At 44.5% G+C, this 14,331-nt stretch overlaps 2 protein-coding genes across 3 annotated transcripts in view; one reads left to right on the forward strand and one right to left on the reverse strand.

Moving 5' to 3' along the window:
- Window positions 1–2,130, forward strand: part of hpn (hepsin) — a 9,313-nt gene extending 7,183 nt beyond the window's left edge. For both annotated transcript variants that reach the window (XM_034553201.1, XM_034553202.1), the window contains 5 exons: window positions 27–217; window positions 879–974; window positions 1,088–1,230; window positions 1,399–1,563; window positions 1,859–2,130. In XM_034553201.1, the coding sequence (XP_034409092.1) occupies window positions 27–217; window positions 879–974; window positions 1,088–1,230; window positions 1,399–1,563; window positions 1,859–1,903 (640 nt within the window). In that variant the 3' untranslated portion in view covers window positions 1,904–2,130. The remainder of the gene's footprint in view (window positions 1–26; window positions 218–878; window positions 975–1,087; window positions 1,231–1,398; window positions 1,564–1,858) is intronic.
- Window positions 2,131–4,387: 2,257 nt separating this feature from the next.
- si:dkey-33i11.1 (sialoadhesin) lies at window positions 4,388–12,707 on the reverse strand. The gene is made up of 18 exons (XM_034554295.1): window positions 12,610–12,707; window positions 11,865–11,963; window positions 11,641–11,752; window positions 11,409–11,554; window positions 11,208–11,328; window positions 10,979–11,115; window positions 10,552–10,674; window positions 10,282–10,428; window positions 9,894–9,999; window positions 8,601–8,764; window positions 8,332–8,481; window positions 8,027–8,158; window positions 7,242–7,323; window positions 7,048–7,096; window positions 6,794–6,880; window positions 6,509–6,636; window positions 6,078–6,128; window positions 4,388–4,394 (listed from the first exon to the last, which is right to left on the reverse strand). Exons 1-18 carry the CDS (start codon window positions 12,656–12,658, stop codon window positions 4,388–4,390), a joined length of 1,890 nt encoding a protein of 629 aa, XP_034410186.1. The 5' UTR covers window positions 12,659–12,707.
- Between the last annotated feature and the right edge of the window lie 1,624 nt (window positions 12,708–14,331).

Here is a 14,331-nt window from a genome sequence, read left to right on the forward strand (position 1 = left end):
TTCTTTATCTTTGTACTTCACTCCAGACGATATCGCTTCGTCAACCGCTGGCGCGTGCTGCTGGGCTCCATCTACAGCAAACCGGTCAACGCCAACGTGGTGGAGGTGAACACCATCGTCTACCACAGCAGCTACCTGCCCTTTGTCGACGCCAGCATCGACGACAACAGCAGGGACATCGCCGTCCTGGCCCTCACCCAGCCGCTCACTTTCAACGGTAGGCACGCGACACACACACACACGAATTAGCGACGAGGAAGGAGGACAAAAGATCCGGAGAGAACCAGATTTTGCCACAGAGAGAGGCAGTCATTATAGTAATTTGCCTGCTTCATGTCTCCCGTTTCCCGGATTGGAGTCGGCAGGACAAAAGTTTCTTTTATTCGGCATAATTACATCAGCGCTGAGCGGTAACTACCCGGTTCCTCTCGGGGGTCTGAAGCTCTCTTTGTGATCCCGCGAGTCCTCTAGTTAAATATGCACACCTTGAAAGGGAGAAAGGTAAATGCGCCTATAAAGAGGGACCCCCGTGCTACGATATGGAGGAACAAGCCAGTGGCTCAAGTTTATAAAAAAATTTAAAATTAAAACTTGATTTACAGCCAAATTGGAAAAGAAAATGGTGGTTGTGTCATTCTGTCATTGATGTTGATTAAAAACACAAAGAAGTAGAAACGGTTGAAGTGACGTAGGAGGAGGTCAACGCTGACATCTAGTGTTCGTCTTTGAGAATTACAACCACGACGTGACAACAAAGGATATAAGTTAGATGATTAAGATTTTTAAAAAATAAGATGATAGCGCCCGTGTTTGACGGTGAAGTATTATTATTATTCCACGTGTTTATTTGCATCCTAACACATGTGTTTTGTGTGTAGAATACATCCAGCCTATTTGCCTGCCAGCATACGGCCAGAGGCTGATAAACGGACAGATGGGAACAGTGACGGGCTGGGGAAATGTAGACTACTACGGTGAGTCGTCTGCATTTACACTCAAATACACTGCAGGACATGATAAAGTTGCATGACATTGGTTTGCAACATAGCAAAAAAAAAACTCCAAAAGTATTGTTGTCACCTCGCAGGTATTCAAGCTGATATTCTCCAGGAAGTGAACGTCCCCATCATCAGCGACGCCGTCTGCAACGCTCCGGACTACTACGACAACCAGATCACCACCAGTATGTTCTGCGCTGGCTACGAGAAAGGAGGCACCGATTCCTGTCAGGTCAGAGTGCGGCTCGTCGTGCACGCTGGTGCATAAAGGCTTTTGGGGGGTTTCTGACTGCATGCTTTGATACGTCAATCTGGTTTCTGACTACAATCTGGTTGTTTTGATTATCATACTTGATGATCAACGCCCTGTTATAAGTGTTGCGGTCCTCCGTGGTTTCAGGGAGACAGCGGCGGTCCCTTTGTGGCAGAAGACTGCCTTTCTAAAACCCGGAGGTATCGTCTGCTGGGTGTGGTGAGCTGGGGCATCGGCTGTGCCATGGCCAAGAAACCCGGCGTCTACACCAGAATCTCCCGATTCCTGCCCTGGATATCTACGGCCATGAGGGTGAGATAGCCCGTCCTCTTTATTTTACCATGTGTTTTTAATACTGCAGAAACAGATCAGTAACTTTGCTTTCAGGTTATGTATAAATCACTCAGCAAGCTAGTCTCTCTTCACACACACACACACACACAACACATGTCATCCGTAAACCAATTTAAGGAAAACTAAACGTCTTAATGAAGGAAATACGCGTTTATGTTACATGCATACTTCCAGATTGGTGTTCACCTGCAACCTGTGATTTATTCTCGTGACATTACATCACGTTGACACGCCTCTCGTCTCTCCCCTCCAGAACTACAACAACTCACCGGGGCTTCACAAAATGGCTAGGACATGAGCTTCCTTCATACTCTTGGATGTATTAAAAAGACCTGGAAGATGTCAACAGGGGGCATAGATTTAAAATACACAGACAGAGCTCTTAAAGAAACAAAAGAGTTATTGGGAGTTGATTAAAATCGTGCAAAAGAGATAATAATTAATTTCCTACCCTGGATTTAAGATACCAGTTTTGTAAAATATGAAGTCAAGTTAGAAATAAAAAAACAATATGTTGAATTGAGACTTGTCGCCTTGAGAATTGTTGATGACCTAAAATGTCAGTAATTTATGAGTAATGCTCGTGGCTAGCTAAAATAGCTTTTTTTTTTGTAAAATCACAGCGTAAGAATCTCATTTTCTAAAGTAACTTTTACCGGTTTCTATCTTTTAAAAAAAAAAAAAAATGTTTTATATGCAGCAGCCGGACTTTTGTATGACGAATAATTCTGTCTGTCTTTATCGAATCCGTGAATATATGACACTTGTATTGAAATCAGTACTTTTGTTATCGTCTTGTAAATACGTGTTGTTTGTGTAGATGTTTATTTGAGACGTGTTACAGATGTCTTTGTGATCCACAGATTTAAAACCTTCTCTTTTACCACACTGCGTATTGATTAGCAGATTAACTAAGATGTATACTCATGATCTTCCATGACCAATGTATAGTATTATATACTAAAACTCCCTCTCCGCTCCTAGAGTCATATTCAGCGTCAAGATACATTATCAAAAACTGTAATGTACCATTTTACTACCGTGCCCTGAACCCGGCCTAAAGAAAAAAGAATGTAAAATCCTTTTCTTTCACTTTTCATTTCATGAATGCGATTTATTTTTTTTGCATTCATTAAATCCCAAAACAACTCACCTGCCAATAATAATACAGTTAAACGCATGAACATTTATGTGTGTAAGAGAAATAAATACTGTAAAATACTGTCGCATTGGCTATTCTATTATTCTATAAAGTCAATGCGAATATGTGAGGAATACAAATTTGTGCTCATCTGGGATGCTAAATGGGACAAATTAAGGTTTATTTTATTACATTTCTTTGCTCAGTGAGGTCGTAGGTTTTAGTTATCAATTTTAATTATTTTCTGTGAAGGTCAAAGGTTTTGAAGTGTTCTTTTGTAACGTTATAAATATATATATATAAATAAAAACTACAGTAACCGCTAAATAAACGCTACACATATGATACTTAGTATTTTATTTAGGTATTTTTTTACAGTTTGACAAGAAATAAATCCTTTGAAAGTAAGTAAGGATACAATAAATTAAGCATGCATCTGGCCATAATGAAAAATTAAATAAAAAGTAAATGTTTAAGCAATAAAATAACTTAATAACTTCCTGTTATTACGGTTGGAAAGAAACTTTCATAATATGTCAAGACCACATGAGAACTGAGACACCTCACTTCTTTAAATAATTGTCTCTCTCGTTTTTTATATCCCCATTTTAAAAGGTGTCCTTTTGTCCGTGTTACATGGTCGCGAGTCCCAAATCAGTTTAATTTAATTTAATGGCTTGTATTACATTGTTATCGTTTAACCTTTAGTCAACCAGCTGAGTCATTAGGTCAAATTATTATTTACGTATTTATAATGGCGGCGTGGTAAATATATTAGATGTACTCACTTTTTTAGCCTACCAAGACCAAAAAAATGTGTGTATTAAACAACAAAATACCTTTTTAATGCATTTCTTAATCTATCAGACAGTAACTCATGATAATATGCCTCTTTTACAAATACAGTCACAACAGAATATATAGAATTATGCATCTATAATATGTCGTGAATAGACACCACGGCACTTAAACGTTTTAACCCCTTTACTAAAGATAATTTATTCAGTATGTTAAAAAATAAAACACAACAGCAAGTTTAAAAACTAGCAGATTAATGTACCTGTACACAACGATTAAAGGAATTAAAATCATCATCGAAGGACTAAAAACAGAAGAATGTCCACAAATGGGCCATAACCTGAGGGCAGGTGTCACACATGCTTCACGTTAAGGAATAGAGTGCACTCGTTAGACTGTAATACTTATTAGATTATAAGCGTGTGTTAATATAGCTCTGACTTCTAGCTCCGGCCCTCCTCTCCTCTCACATTTCTAGTCCAGGTGCTTCCCCCCCCCCCTCCCCCCCATATCACCTGACTGCCACACCCATCCACACACCTGTTCCCACTTCCCTAATGAGCTCTGCCTGGCCGTTCCCACTCACCTGCATCTCACCCCCTCGTTAGCCACACACACACACACACACACACACACACACACACACACACACACACACACACACACACACACACACACACACACACACACACACACACACACACACACACACACACACACACACACACACACACACACACACACACACACACACACACACACACACACAGTGTTCAGTTCATCAGAGTGTTTATGATAAATCCACGAGTCGGCACATTTGGGTCCAATCCTCGTTTCCCTGCGTTAGCAACTGTGACAACAACAAAAAGTCAAGAATGTTTTTGAGACATTATCTTCAGTATTTCATGAAATATATGTATTTTATATCAGGCACATGAGTATTCAAAAAGCTCTTCTGTCCCTTTCACACATCCTGACAACAGACAGACAGACTGGAGCTTTGAACTCTCACCTTTATTTTTTTTTGGACACCTCTTGAATGCAGCACGAGTAATTTCTTGTAATTGGAGGTTAATGGTTAGGAGGCGATCTTTCATCTCCACGTGTCTCCAAAAAGGTTCTTTTGTAGGAAGACATTTTACAACGTGGCGGACAGGAAACAGAGGTCACCGCAGAGGTCACCGGAGAGGTCACCGCATGTACAACAGAGCTCTCGCTCTCTGTGTGGCCGACACGCCCACGCCCCCCCCCCCCCCGGTCTCAGATCTCCAACGTGATTTACATCACACTCTTTCTACACGGGATGTTTTGACGTGGTGACCTGTGATGACCTTCAGGTTCTTATGGTCAACATTATTATTTGATCATGACATTATATATTCAGTGAAATGTGCATGTTATTTTTTGCCATTATTATGCCATCGTGCACTTTTTTATTGTCTTGTCATAATTTTAAGCACATATCACAATAATACAAATATACAATATAAATAATAATAAAGGAAATGAAAATGTAATTACATTAGTGATGAAAGTGGACTGAATCTTCTCCTCTCCAGACTCTCTTCTAGCCCCACTAATCAAACCATCGCCTTTTTCCCACCTGTCCCTCCATCACCTGACCGCCACGCCCACCCACACACCTGCTCCCACTTCCCTCATCGGCCCCGCCCCCTCCACGCTCACCTGTGTCTCATCTGATCACATTTACTGTAAGAAGCTATCGAGTTAACATAAGTCTTCTGTGAGAATTTTTATTTTTTTTTAAATCACATTTTCACTCAAAAGAAATATTAATAATATCGTCACACTGCTGGCGACACCCTCCTCGTCCTCATTGCAACATACATTCAAGCTCCCAAGATTTTATTAGTTATATTTTTATTCAGTGTAACAAACCACAACATGTCCTTATGCATTATTGCCATCTCTGCTTATCCTCCATAAGAATGGAGAGATTTAATGGAAGCAAGTTATATCAACTGAACCAAATGTTGCAGCATCAGCAATTAAAATAAGCGTGTTTTCTTTTAAACAATTCAGCACATTGTCGCGTGTCAAATATTGCACATTCTTTATAGATAGCATCATTTGTATTGGAGACAATCGTGTTTTTATTACAAATGTTATCACTTTTCAAGACGAGAGGATGCAAACGATCGACATTTACAGCGTCAGCTATCCACTCAAGAGCAAGCAAGATGGCCGACAGGGTGTTATTTCAGGCAGCACGCAGTTGTAAGATGCATAGAATAAAAAACAACGAAAAAAGGGAACGACATGCAACAAGCGGCGCCACGTCGTCCTTGTGTTCTGGTGGAGGGTCGGTAACGACGGGTCCGACCCGGAGCAGCACGAGGGACCGTCAGAGTTCACTAGGAGCCGCTTCCTGTCCTGCAATGTGAATGAAAGCAAAGCAATTGGTTCATTGTTGTTCAGGGCTGTTATTCATGCAGGGGGTTCGGTTGGTACACCACTGACTGTTGTTAAGATAAACAAGTAGACTCCGAAGCTGGTGCAGTAAAGTGTAAACCACTTTTTATTACCACCTAGTGGCAGGTTGTGGACCTGCACCTGGTCCGCACTGAACCGACAGTAACAACAAACACCACGTGAGTCTCTCTGGACATCTGGACAGGTCTCCATTTTTTACTCAAATGTTTTTAATGTGTCAAAAAACTGGGACGAGAAAATGTATTTTCCTCTCATAAACGTGAGGAAGGTGTTGGATATCACAGAGCAAAGGACATGAGGGAAGACAGAAGGAAGCGAAAAGGAGACGAGAGAGAGAGAGAGAGAGAGAAGGCGATGACAGGATGATGAAAGCGAGAGGGCCGATGTGGTTGTAAAATATAATGCAGGACTTGAAACAGTAGATTGTTGTTGTGGAGAGAGAGCGAGAGAGAGAGGGAGAGAGAGAGAGAGAGAGAGGGGGGGGGGGGGGGGGGGGGGGGGGGGTTGTACCTGGACAACTTGGAGTAGTGGACAGCGAACGAGGCGAGGCTGTGAGTTTCAACTTCTGTGATTGGTGGAGCATCCCTCAGAGGAACAATGGCAGGGTGGGCGCTGTCACTCAAGTCCTCTGGCTCCTCCTGCATGCACGTACACACACACACACACACACACACACACACACACACACACACACACACACACACACACACACACACACAGTTCACATAATTTGTTTTATATCGTCATTCTGTGCCTTCAGGCCTCGAGTCGCGTTCCTGCAATTGAGGCGCGCACCGGTATGTCGGCCATCTTGCCCATTTTCACCGGAAAGGTCTGTTGGGTTGACTCGTAGAACATGGTGTCATCTGTCACCGATGGACGCTGGGGTCACACACACACACACACACACACACACACACATAGAGAGAGAGTAGAACAGATAATTGTTTTTAATTAACAGTCTTTAACAGAGAGAAATGAGGTCCAGGTTTTTTGAGCTGCTGGCTGCAAGTTAAACAACAACTTCATAATAACAATAAGTACTGCACCTTGTTTGCTACTCCTCCTGACTCTGTGTCTACTCTGTGCATGTTCTTACTGCGAAGACACAGGGACAACATTATCAAAGCATACGCGACTAATAACACAAGTAATCCAAGTAGACCATGAAGCTGTTTTTAAGTTTATAAATCGTGTGTCAGAGTACAGCAATGGGCAGCGAGTAAATAGCACTTCCTGTCACCTGATCATTATGGCCACAGTGAGAGTGATGAGTCCAGCAGACACCCCGACTGCCGACGCCAAGGCAATGACCTTAAGACGACCTGCCGGCGGGAGGAGAGGTTATCAACATGTCCATAAAAGTAATGAAAATAGAAGTGCGATAGATATGAAAATAGAAGGGGAGAAAGTGCAGAACGGGGGAAAGAGCCATGCATCATCTCGCGGGCGTCTAGACTCGTGTTTTCCAGCTCAGATTTCCCCCCCCCCAAAAAAAACTAACTCCACTTCTTCAGCTGTCTAGACTCAAATAGTAGTTTTCCACAACACCTCATCACCCCTCCTCTCTCCTCTCGCAGCGAGAGCGCTACACATGACTCACCATGACTCACCATGACTCATAGAGAAAAACAGTCCGAAAAAACCAATGACACAATGAAGACGTGCAGCCGGGGGACGGCGTGCTGCGATAGCGACGAGGAGCTTTTCATCGCTCATCTTTTTCAGACGCCAGAAAAAAACCTTTCCCAAAACATCCCTCAGATTGTCTGAGATAATCAGAAACATAGATGTGAAGACAAGACGGGAGTGTGTCAAGTGAGCTTATCTCTTCCGTTTACACTTCTTAACGCGACAACGCCTTTGCACGATGACTCGGGACGTAGACGACCGGGATGAGCCACGAAAAAAAAGCCTACACACACACGTTGAAAGTCACCACATAAAAAAAAAAAAAAAAAACAGTGCTAAAACACTGACAGGCAAGCGAAAGATAAATAAGTTTTTTGTTGTTAATCATTAATGTACCTCTGACGCGTACGGTCAGGACAGGAGAGCTGTGGGCTCCGATTCGATTCCGGGCCTCGCAGTAGTACCGTCCGCTCTCTCTGGGTCCGACCTCCGAGAAGGTGAAGACGGGGCCGGACTTGCTGCCCCACGCTGCATGTGGAAGCACAGGGAGGGAGAAGATCCACTTACTGGGTCAGATAGCGTTTTTTTGCGGGATTCCCAAAAGACAAAACGAACCTCACTGACCACCAACGTTTAGAGTTAAGTATCGATGATTTTGTCATGTTAACCTTGAGTGGAACCACATTTTTTACGATGCTAACATTGTACAGAGCCCCCGTCCAAAGCTAAGCGGTGCCACGTGAAGTTGTCCACGGCCGGGTTGGCCTGGCTGCTGCAGGTCAAGGTCAAAGGTCGGCCAGCGTCCACCACGCTGGAGGGACGAGCTAGAACCGACGTGTTCTTGGGAGGGTCTGGAGAGAGAAGAGCAGACAGATAGACGATAAGATGCCAGGGGAGCTTTTTGTCTCGTAAAGGATGATCTCAATCCAGAACACACACACACACACACACACACACTAATACTACTTACAAAGTATAGTGAGCGTAGCAACGGGGGAGGTTTGGTATCCGAACCGGTTCCACGCTCTGCAGTAGTACTGACCGGCGTGGTGAGCGCGCACTGAAGGGAACGTCAGGTTCTGGAAGGTTTCTTTAGCCAACACCTGGTCACCTAGGATACGATACCAAGCATACCTGCCAGAGGGAGGATGGTGAAGATGAGGATGTAGGTAGGTAGGTAGGTAGATAGATATGTAGATAGGTAGATAGGTAGGTAGGGAGGTAGGTAGATAGGTAAATAGGTAGGTAGGGAGGTAGGTAGGTAGGTAGATAGATAGGTAGATAGGTAGATAGGTAGATAGGTAGGTAGGTAGGTAGGTAGATAGGTAGGTAGATAGGTAGATAGGTAGGTAGGTAGGTAGATAGGTAGGTAGGTAGATAGGTAGATAGGTAGGTAGGTAGATAGATAGGTAGGTAGGTAGATAGATAGGTAGGTAGATAGGTAGGTAGGTAGGTAGGTAGGTAGGTAGATAGGTAGGTAGATAGGTAGCTAGTTAGATAGGTAGGTAGGTAGGTAGGTAGGTAGATAGATAAATAGATAGATAGATAGGTAGGTATGTAGGTAGATAGGTAGGTAGATAGATAGGTAGGTAGATAGATTGATTGGTAGGTAGATCGATCGATAGGTGGGTAGGTAGATAGATAGGTAGGTAGGTAGGTAGGTAGATAGATAGATAGATAGATAGATAGATAGGTAGGTAGGTAGGTAGGTAGGTAGGTAGGTAGATAGATAAATAGATAGATAGATAGGTAGGTAGGTAGATAGATAGGTAGGTAGATAGATAGATAGATAGTTAGATAGATAGGTAGGTAGATAGGTAGGTAGATAGATAGGTAGGTAGGTAGGTAGATATATAGATAGATAGATAGGTAGGTAGGTAGGTAGGTAGGTAGGTAGATATATAGATAGATAGATAGATAGATAGATAGATAGATAGATATATAGATAGATAGATAGATAGGTAGGTAGGTAGATAGATAGATAGATAGGTAGGTATGTAGATAGGTAGGTAGATAAGTAGATAGGTAGGTAGATAGGTAGATAGGTAGGTAGGTAGATAGGTAGGTAGGTAGGTAGGTAGGTAGATACTTTATTCATCCCCTGGGGAAAATTTGTTTGAAGCAGCAGCAAACATGTTTACAATATACACAATACAATAAAATAGCAAAAATCATGATAATGATGATCTAAACACCCCCAAATAACAACGTCACCATCATTAGTTGTTAGAAATGAACACACCTGGAGGAGCATTCGTCATACCTGTTGGCAGGAGGGTGGGCGTGGCTTACACAGCTCATGTTCACAAAGGAGCCTTCTCTGATGTCAGCTGGAGGACTCAGCAGCACACGGGTGTTCTTTGGGGAGTCTGAACGGGCAAATAGAAGAACAGCTGTCATGATCGTGATCACCAACGGGCCCTTTAATTAAGGGACAGCAGCTCCTCATAGAAGAGGGTGAGATGAAACTGACAAATCGATTGATGGATTCGTCAGCTGTTAGAAGACAGTTCCCATCTGAGTGTAAAATAAAAGTGATTTCCTAATTAGTTTAACTCAGACTAACCTGACAGATTTACATTACATGACCTAAGGTAGACACAACCAGACCTGACATTAACATGCAAACACCCCCCCAAAAAAAAACGTACACGTGACGTTGAGTAGAAGTGGTTTGGAGCGGTCGGTTCCCAGTGCGTTGCGTGCTACACAGAAGTACTCTCCTCTGTCTGTGTATTTGAGGTGGGACAGGCGCAGCTGAGGCCTGAAGCTGTCTGGGATGCTGTCACTCTCCATGTCTGGAGAGCAGATGGAGGCACAAGTGACGATTAGTGCAGCGATTCACATTAGGAGAACGATCTGGAGACTATGAAATATATATCAAGATCGACCGTGTGTACCCTGTGCTGTGTGTCCTGTACCTTTGAACCACGCAAAGCTCTCAACAGGCGGAGCTGCGTCACTGCTGCAGGTCAGAGTGACCGACCCCTCCTCTGAAACCTCCCCCACGGGGAAGACCGCTATGGAGGTGAAGCTGGGCCCGTCTGGACGGGAGGAGAGTGGAAACAAGAGAGGGGGGTGGGGGGGGGGGGGGGGAGGGGAGGGATATATATATATGAGGAAGAAACGAGGACGCAGAGGACAGAAAAACAAATGGGATGATGCAAAATGAAAGTGCAGTTTACATTATTACACTACTAGATGCATTTTCAAGAATTTAACATTCATCAAGGCCAATATGCCGCAGCAGAAATTGTTAAAGTACGAGTTTTATCCACGAGTTTTGCTTAATTGCGTCTAGAAACGAGCAGTTATTGTGAAAAGTGTCTTTTGATTGAGATCACTCACATCCCAGAGCCAGCGAGAGGGCCGGTGACTGTACGTTCTGCGGTGGGATTGGTCGACAGCTGTACGCTCCGGCGTGCTGCCGGTCGAAGCGGTTGATGATCATCCATTTCTCGTAGGAGCCGAGGTTCAGTCCGTCCCTGTGCGCAGGGCATCGTATCCACAGTGTGTGTATATGAGTGTGTGATCCCCTCTCTGGGGGACGAGTACAACAACGACATGTATTACACACCTGTACAGTGCAAGGCTCCTCCCGGCAGCAGCACACCCTGTGGCCCGGCAGCCCACGAACACGGTCTCTCCGAAGCCGAACATGTTGGCGGGCCTCGCTGGATGCACCTGGACCTGGAGGTCTGGACAACACAAATGGGACACGGGAAGGCAGTGGCTGGGTGAGTCCGGTGCCACGGCGTTGCTTCCTATGAACACCTACCCGTCACGTCGAGGGTGATGGTGCTCGGGGAGGTCCACCTCCCCAGCGGTTGGTCCGTCTCAAACCGGAAGTGGTACTGGCCCGCATCGCTCAGCTTGACGACGCGAATCTGGACCGAACAGCTGGAGTAGCTGCCGCCGATGTAGCTGGAAGCCCACGATTCACACCTCATACATCTTTGTGCATCATTTCACATTTTTACAAAAATGCTCTTTAGAAATGTCTCTCCTACCGGGTGCGTCCGCGGTACGACAGGCTGATCTCGTTGGGGTCCGTGTGGTGAGCGAACTCCCTGCGGCCTTCTGCAGACACACGGAACCACATGACCCGCCTCACAGTGTGACCTGAGGAGTTAAAGAAAATACCCCCCCCCCCCCCAAAAAAATGAGCTTCACGCCTTTATTAATCATTATAGACATTTGAAGTATAGATTGAATAGAGAGAGGGGTGTGATACCTGACGGGTAGTCATAACGGCAGGGCAGAGTGACGGTTGTTCCGGCCCACACGCAGATCTCCCTCCTAGAAAATGACACGCTCCACCTGCTCTGAATACCTGCAGGACAATTTAACGGCACAAAAAAAACAACCCAAAAATGCTACAAGTTCACGAGTGCAGTTGAAAAGAGGCAATGAAGGACCAGTTCACGGTTCCAAACATGTACTGGCTGTCACATGCACAAGAAGACGCTTGCCACATAAAATATAGGCAACCAAAGGTTTTAGGGAATACACACTTGAAGAGGTGTACATTTCAACTACCCACAAGTCGAGGTTTTCCCCTCAAACTCGTCAAACCGCAGCTCTGATCCGCTCACTGTGACGCGTACGATTCGAAGCAGAGGAAGTGAGCATCGATGTGCGTCTGTGGTGTCATCCTGCGCTGCTAACTGCCGGGCCTGGCTGACTACCTTGCACAAAAGAGCAATCAATACTTATAAATAACTTGAGCGTAAAAAAAAAAAAGAAGGCAAGGGCACCTGGCTGCTTATGTGCAATGATGGCTCCTATAAATCAAAGTCATTTCTCAACTGTTGTCACTTGTTTTTTAAAGCACGCGTGACACATTTATGGTCTGGAATACGACACAAATATATCTTGTTTGACGCGTGCCAGTTCGTCTCTCATTCCCTTTTTAAATTATGAGAATATACTCATTAAAACGCGGTTGAGTTTGAGAAAAAAGGTGTTTTTTCTCTTACCTGGTAAAGCTGTAAGGATGGTGCCCAGAACTAACGCACCTGCCAACATCTCCGCTGACGCGACCTCTGTAATGTCACCGGAGGAGGAGGAGGAGGAGGAGAAAAGCACAGGGAGGTGAGAGCAAAACATTTAATCGGGGAGGGGGGGATAAACAACAACACCATCCAGCTGATTTAAATGCAAAGCACTAACCCGCTTAAAGTATCCTCAGTCGGGCAGAACGTGTGTGTGAGCGATGCGTCCGACTCCAACGGCGATGGAGGTGAGCGCTTGGAGCGGTGAGAGTTGCACGGGGATCGGAAGCAGGGTGATAGGAGATGGGGGGAGGAGGAGGAGGAGGAGGGGAAGGAGGAGGAGGAGGAGGAGGAGGAAGAGGAAGTAACCTCGACTACCTTCCTACGTGCCACCTTTTAAACTTGTCAGTGATTCTTTTTCTTCTCCCTCTGAAACTCAGGGACCTCTCTGCAAGTCTTTTTCCACAAAATGTAGATTCATTTCAAGCAATATAAAAAAAAAAAAAGACCAACACTTGCGTACATATTGTTTGAGAGAGAAATAACTTGTTTTTTACACGCTAAAAGTTGCTTATTCTTTGGTGCTAGACAAGGTATAGCATAGAGCTTCCTACTGGAGATGCTGGTGGCTCTCATCAGCATCTTTTCCTATCTTTAAAAATAAAAAGACCTTTCAAATTACACATCGTTATTTGACCCAATCTCCATATGAAATGTGGATGAGAGCACGAGCCCCCGTCTAAATATTACACATACAGAAATCGAGTGATAAAAAGGCTCCTCGCTGTAAAAGAGCAAACCTTTGGGCCGTCGTGATGGAGCGATTGTTTAATACAAACCGGTATGGTTTCATTAGTAAAAAAAAACCCAGATTCCAGGTCCATTTGGCGTACATTAATATACATAAGTCAAGCGGACGTGGACTCGGCAGCCCAGATGTCTTCTAATTGAGAACTGTTGGCACAGAAAACCGCCCACAACCAGACGTGAGGAGGTTTTTTTATTCTTTTTTTCGAGACCTCTCAGTCAACTGCGTCCACTTAGCCCTGATGAGTCTCAACGACTTTAACATCCCACCCCACGCCACAACTCGGGGCCGATGGATGTCAGTTTAGCGTCGCGATTCGGCCAATTGCCTACTTACCCCGGCTCTGACCCCGTGGGGGGGGGGGGGGGGGGGGGGGGGGGGGGGGGGTAATGATGATGTACAGTTTAACTTTTCAGTCGATCTCTAAAAGAAGGAAGGAGGAGTTAAACTTTAATGTCTCAAGACGATATCTTGGATCTACATCTGGAAATCAATGATGACGTTTTTTTACTTATTAGCCGACTGATCAAGGCTGATGGAGGGCGGGGGAGAGGTGGGGGGGGGGGGGGGGGGGCAGTATAAAGGGTCGATGCTGATGTTAGGAAACATGGATGTGTATCCGGTTTATATCCTGCTAGAGTTTAGGATCAGCTGGCCTCTTTTCTGTTGATCTTCACATACATTCAGATATTATAGGGTGTCATTGAGCTTAAGGTTAATAGGTATACTCAATACGTTCCTCGCGTGGGTCCTGAAAAAGAAAAGAAATACACGTTTTTGTCATTTGCCGTTTTATTTGATGGGCACAGAGTAGACAGGAAACAATAGGAGAGGCTGAATCAAAACCCTAAAGTGCCGTGCCTCGTAACCAATAGGCCGTCAGGACGCCCACTAAATAC

This window comes from Cyclopterus lumpus, chromosome 16 (assembly GCF_009769545.1).
Source record: "Cyclopterus lumpus isolate fCycLum1 chromosome 16, fCycLum1.pri, whole genome shotgun sequence".
NCBI classification, from domain to species: Eukaryota; Metazoa; Chordata; class Actinopteri; order Perciformes; family Cyclopteridae; genus Cyclopterus; species Cyclopterus lumpus.

Excerpts from the sequence above, each read along its gene's own strand:
- si:dkey-33i11.1 (XM_034554295.1), bottom strand. The coding sequence starts at position 12,658 with ATGTTGGCAGGTGCGTTAGTTCTGGGCACCATCCTTACAGCTTTACCA. Across the intron at positions 11,964-12,609 it reads CATCCTTACAGCTTTACCAG|GTATTCAGAGCAGGTGGAGC; the intron begins GTAAGAGAAAAA and ends ATTGTCCTGCAG. Across the intron at positions 11,753-11,864 it reads CCGTTATGACTACCCGTCAG|GTCACACTGTGAGGCGGGTC; the intron begins GTATCACACCCC and ends TTAACTCCTCAG.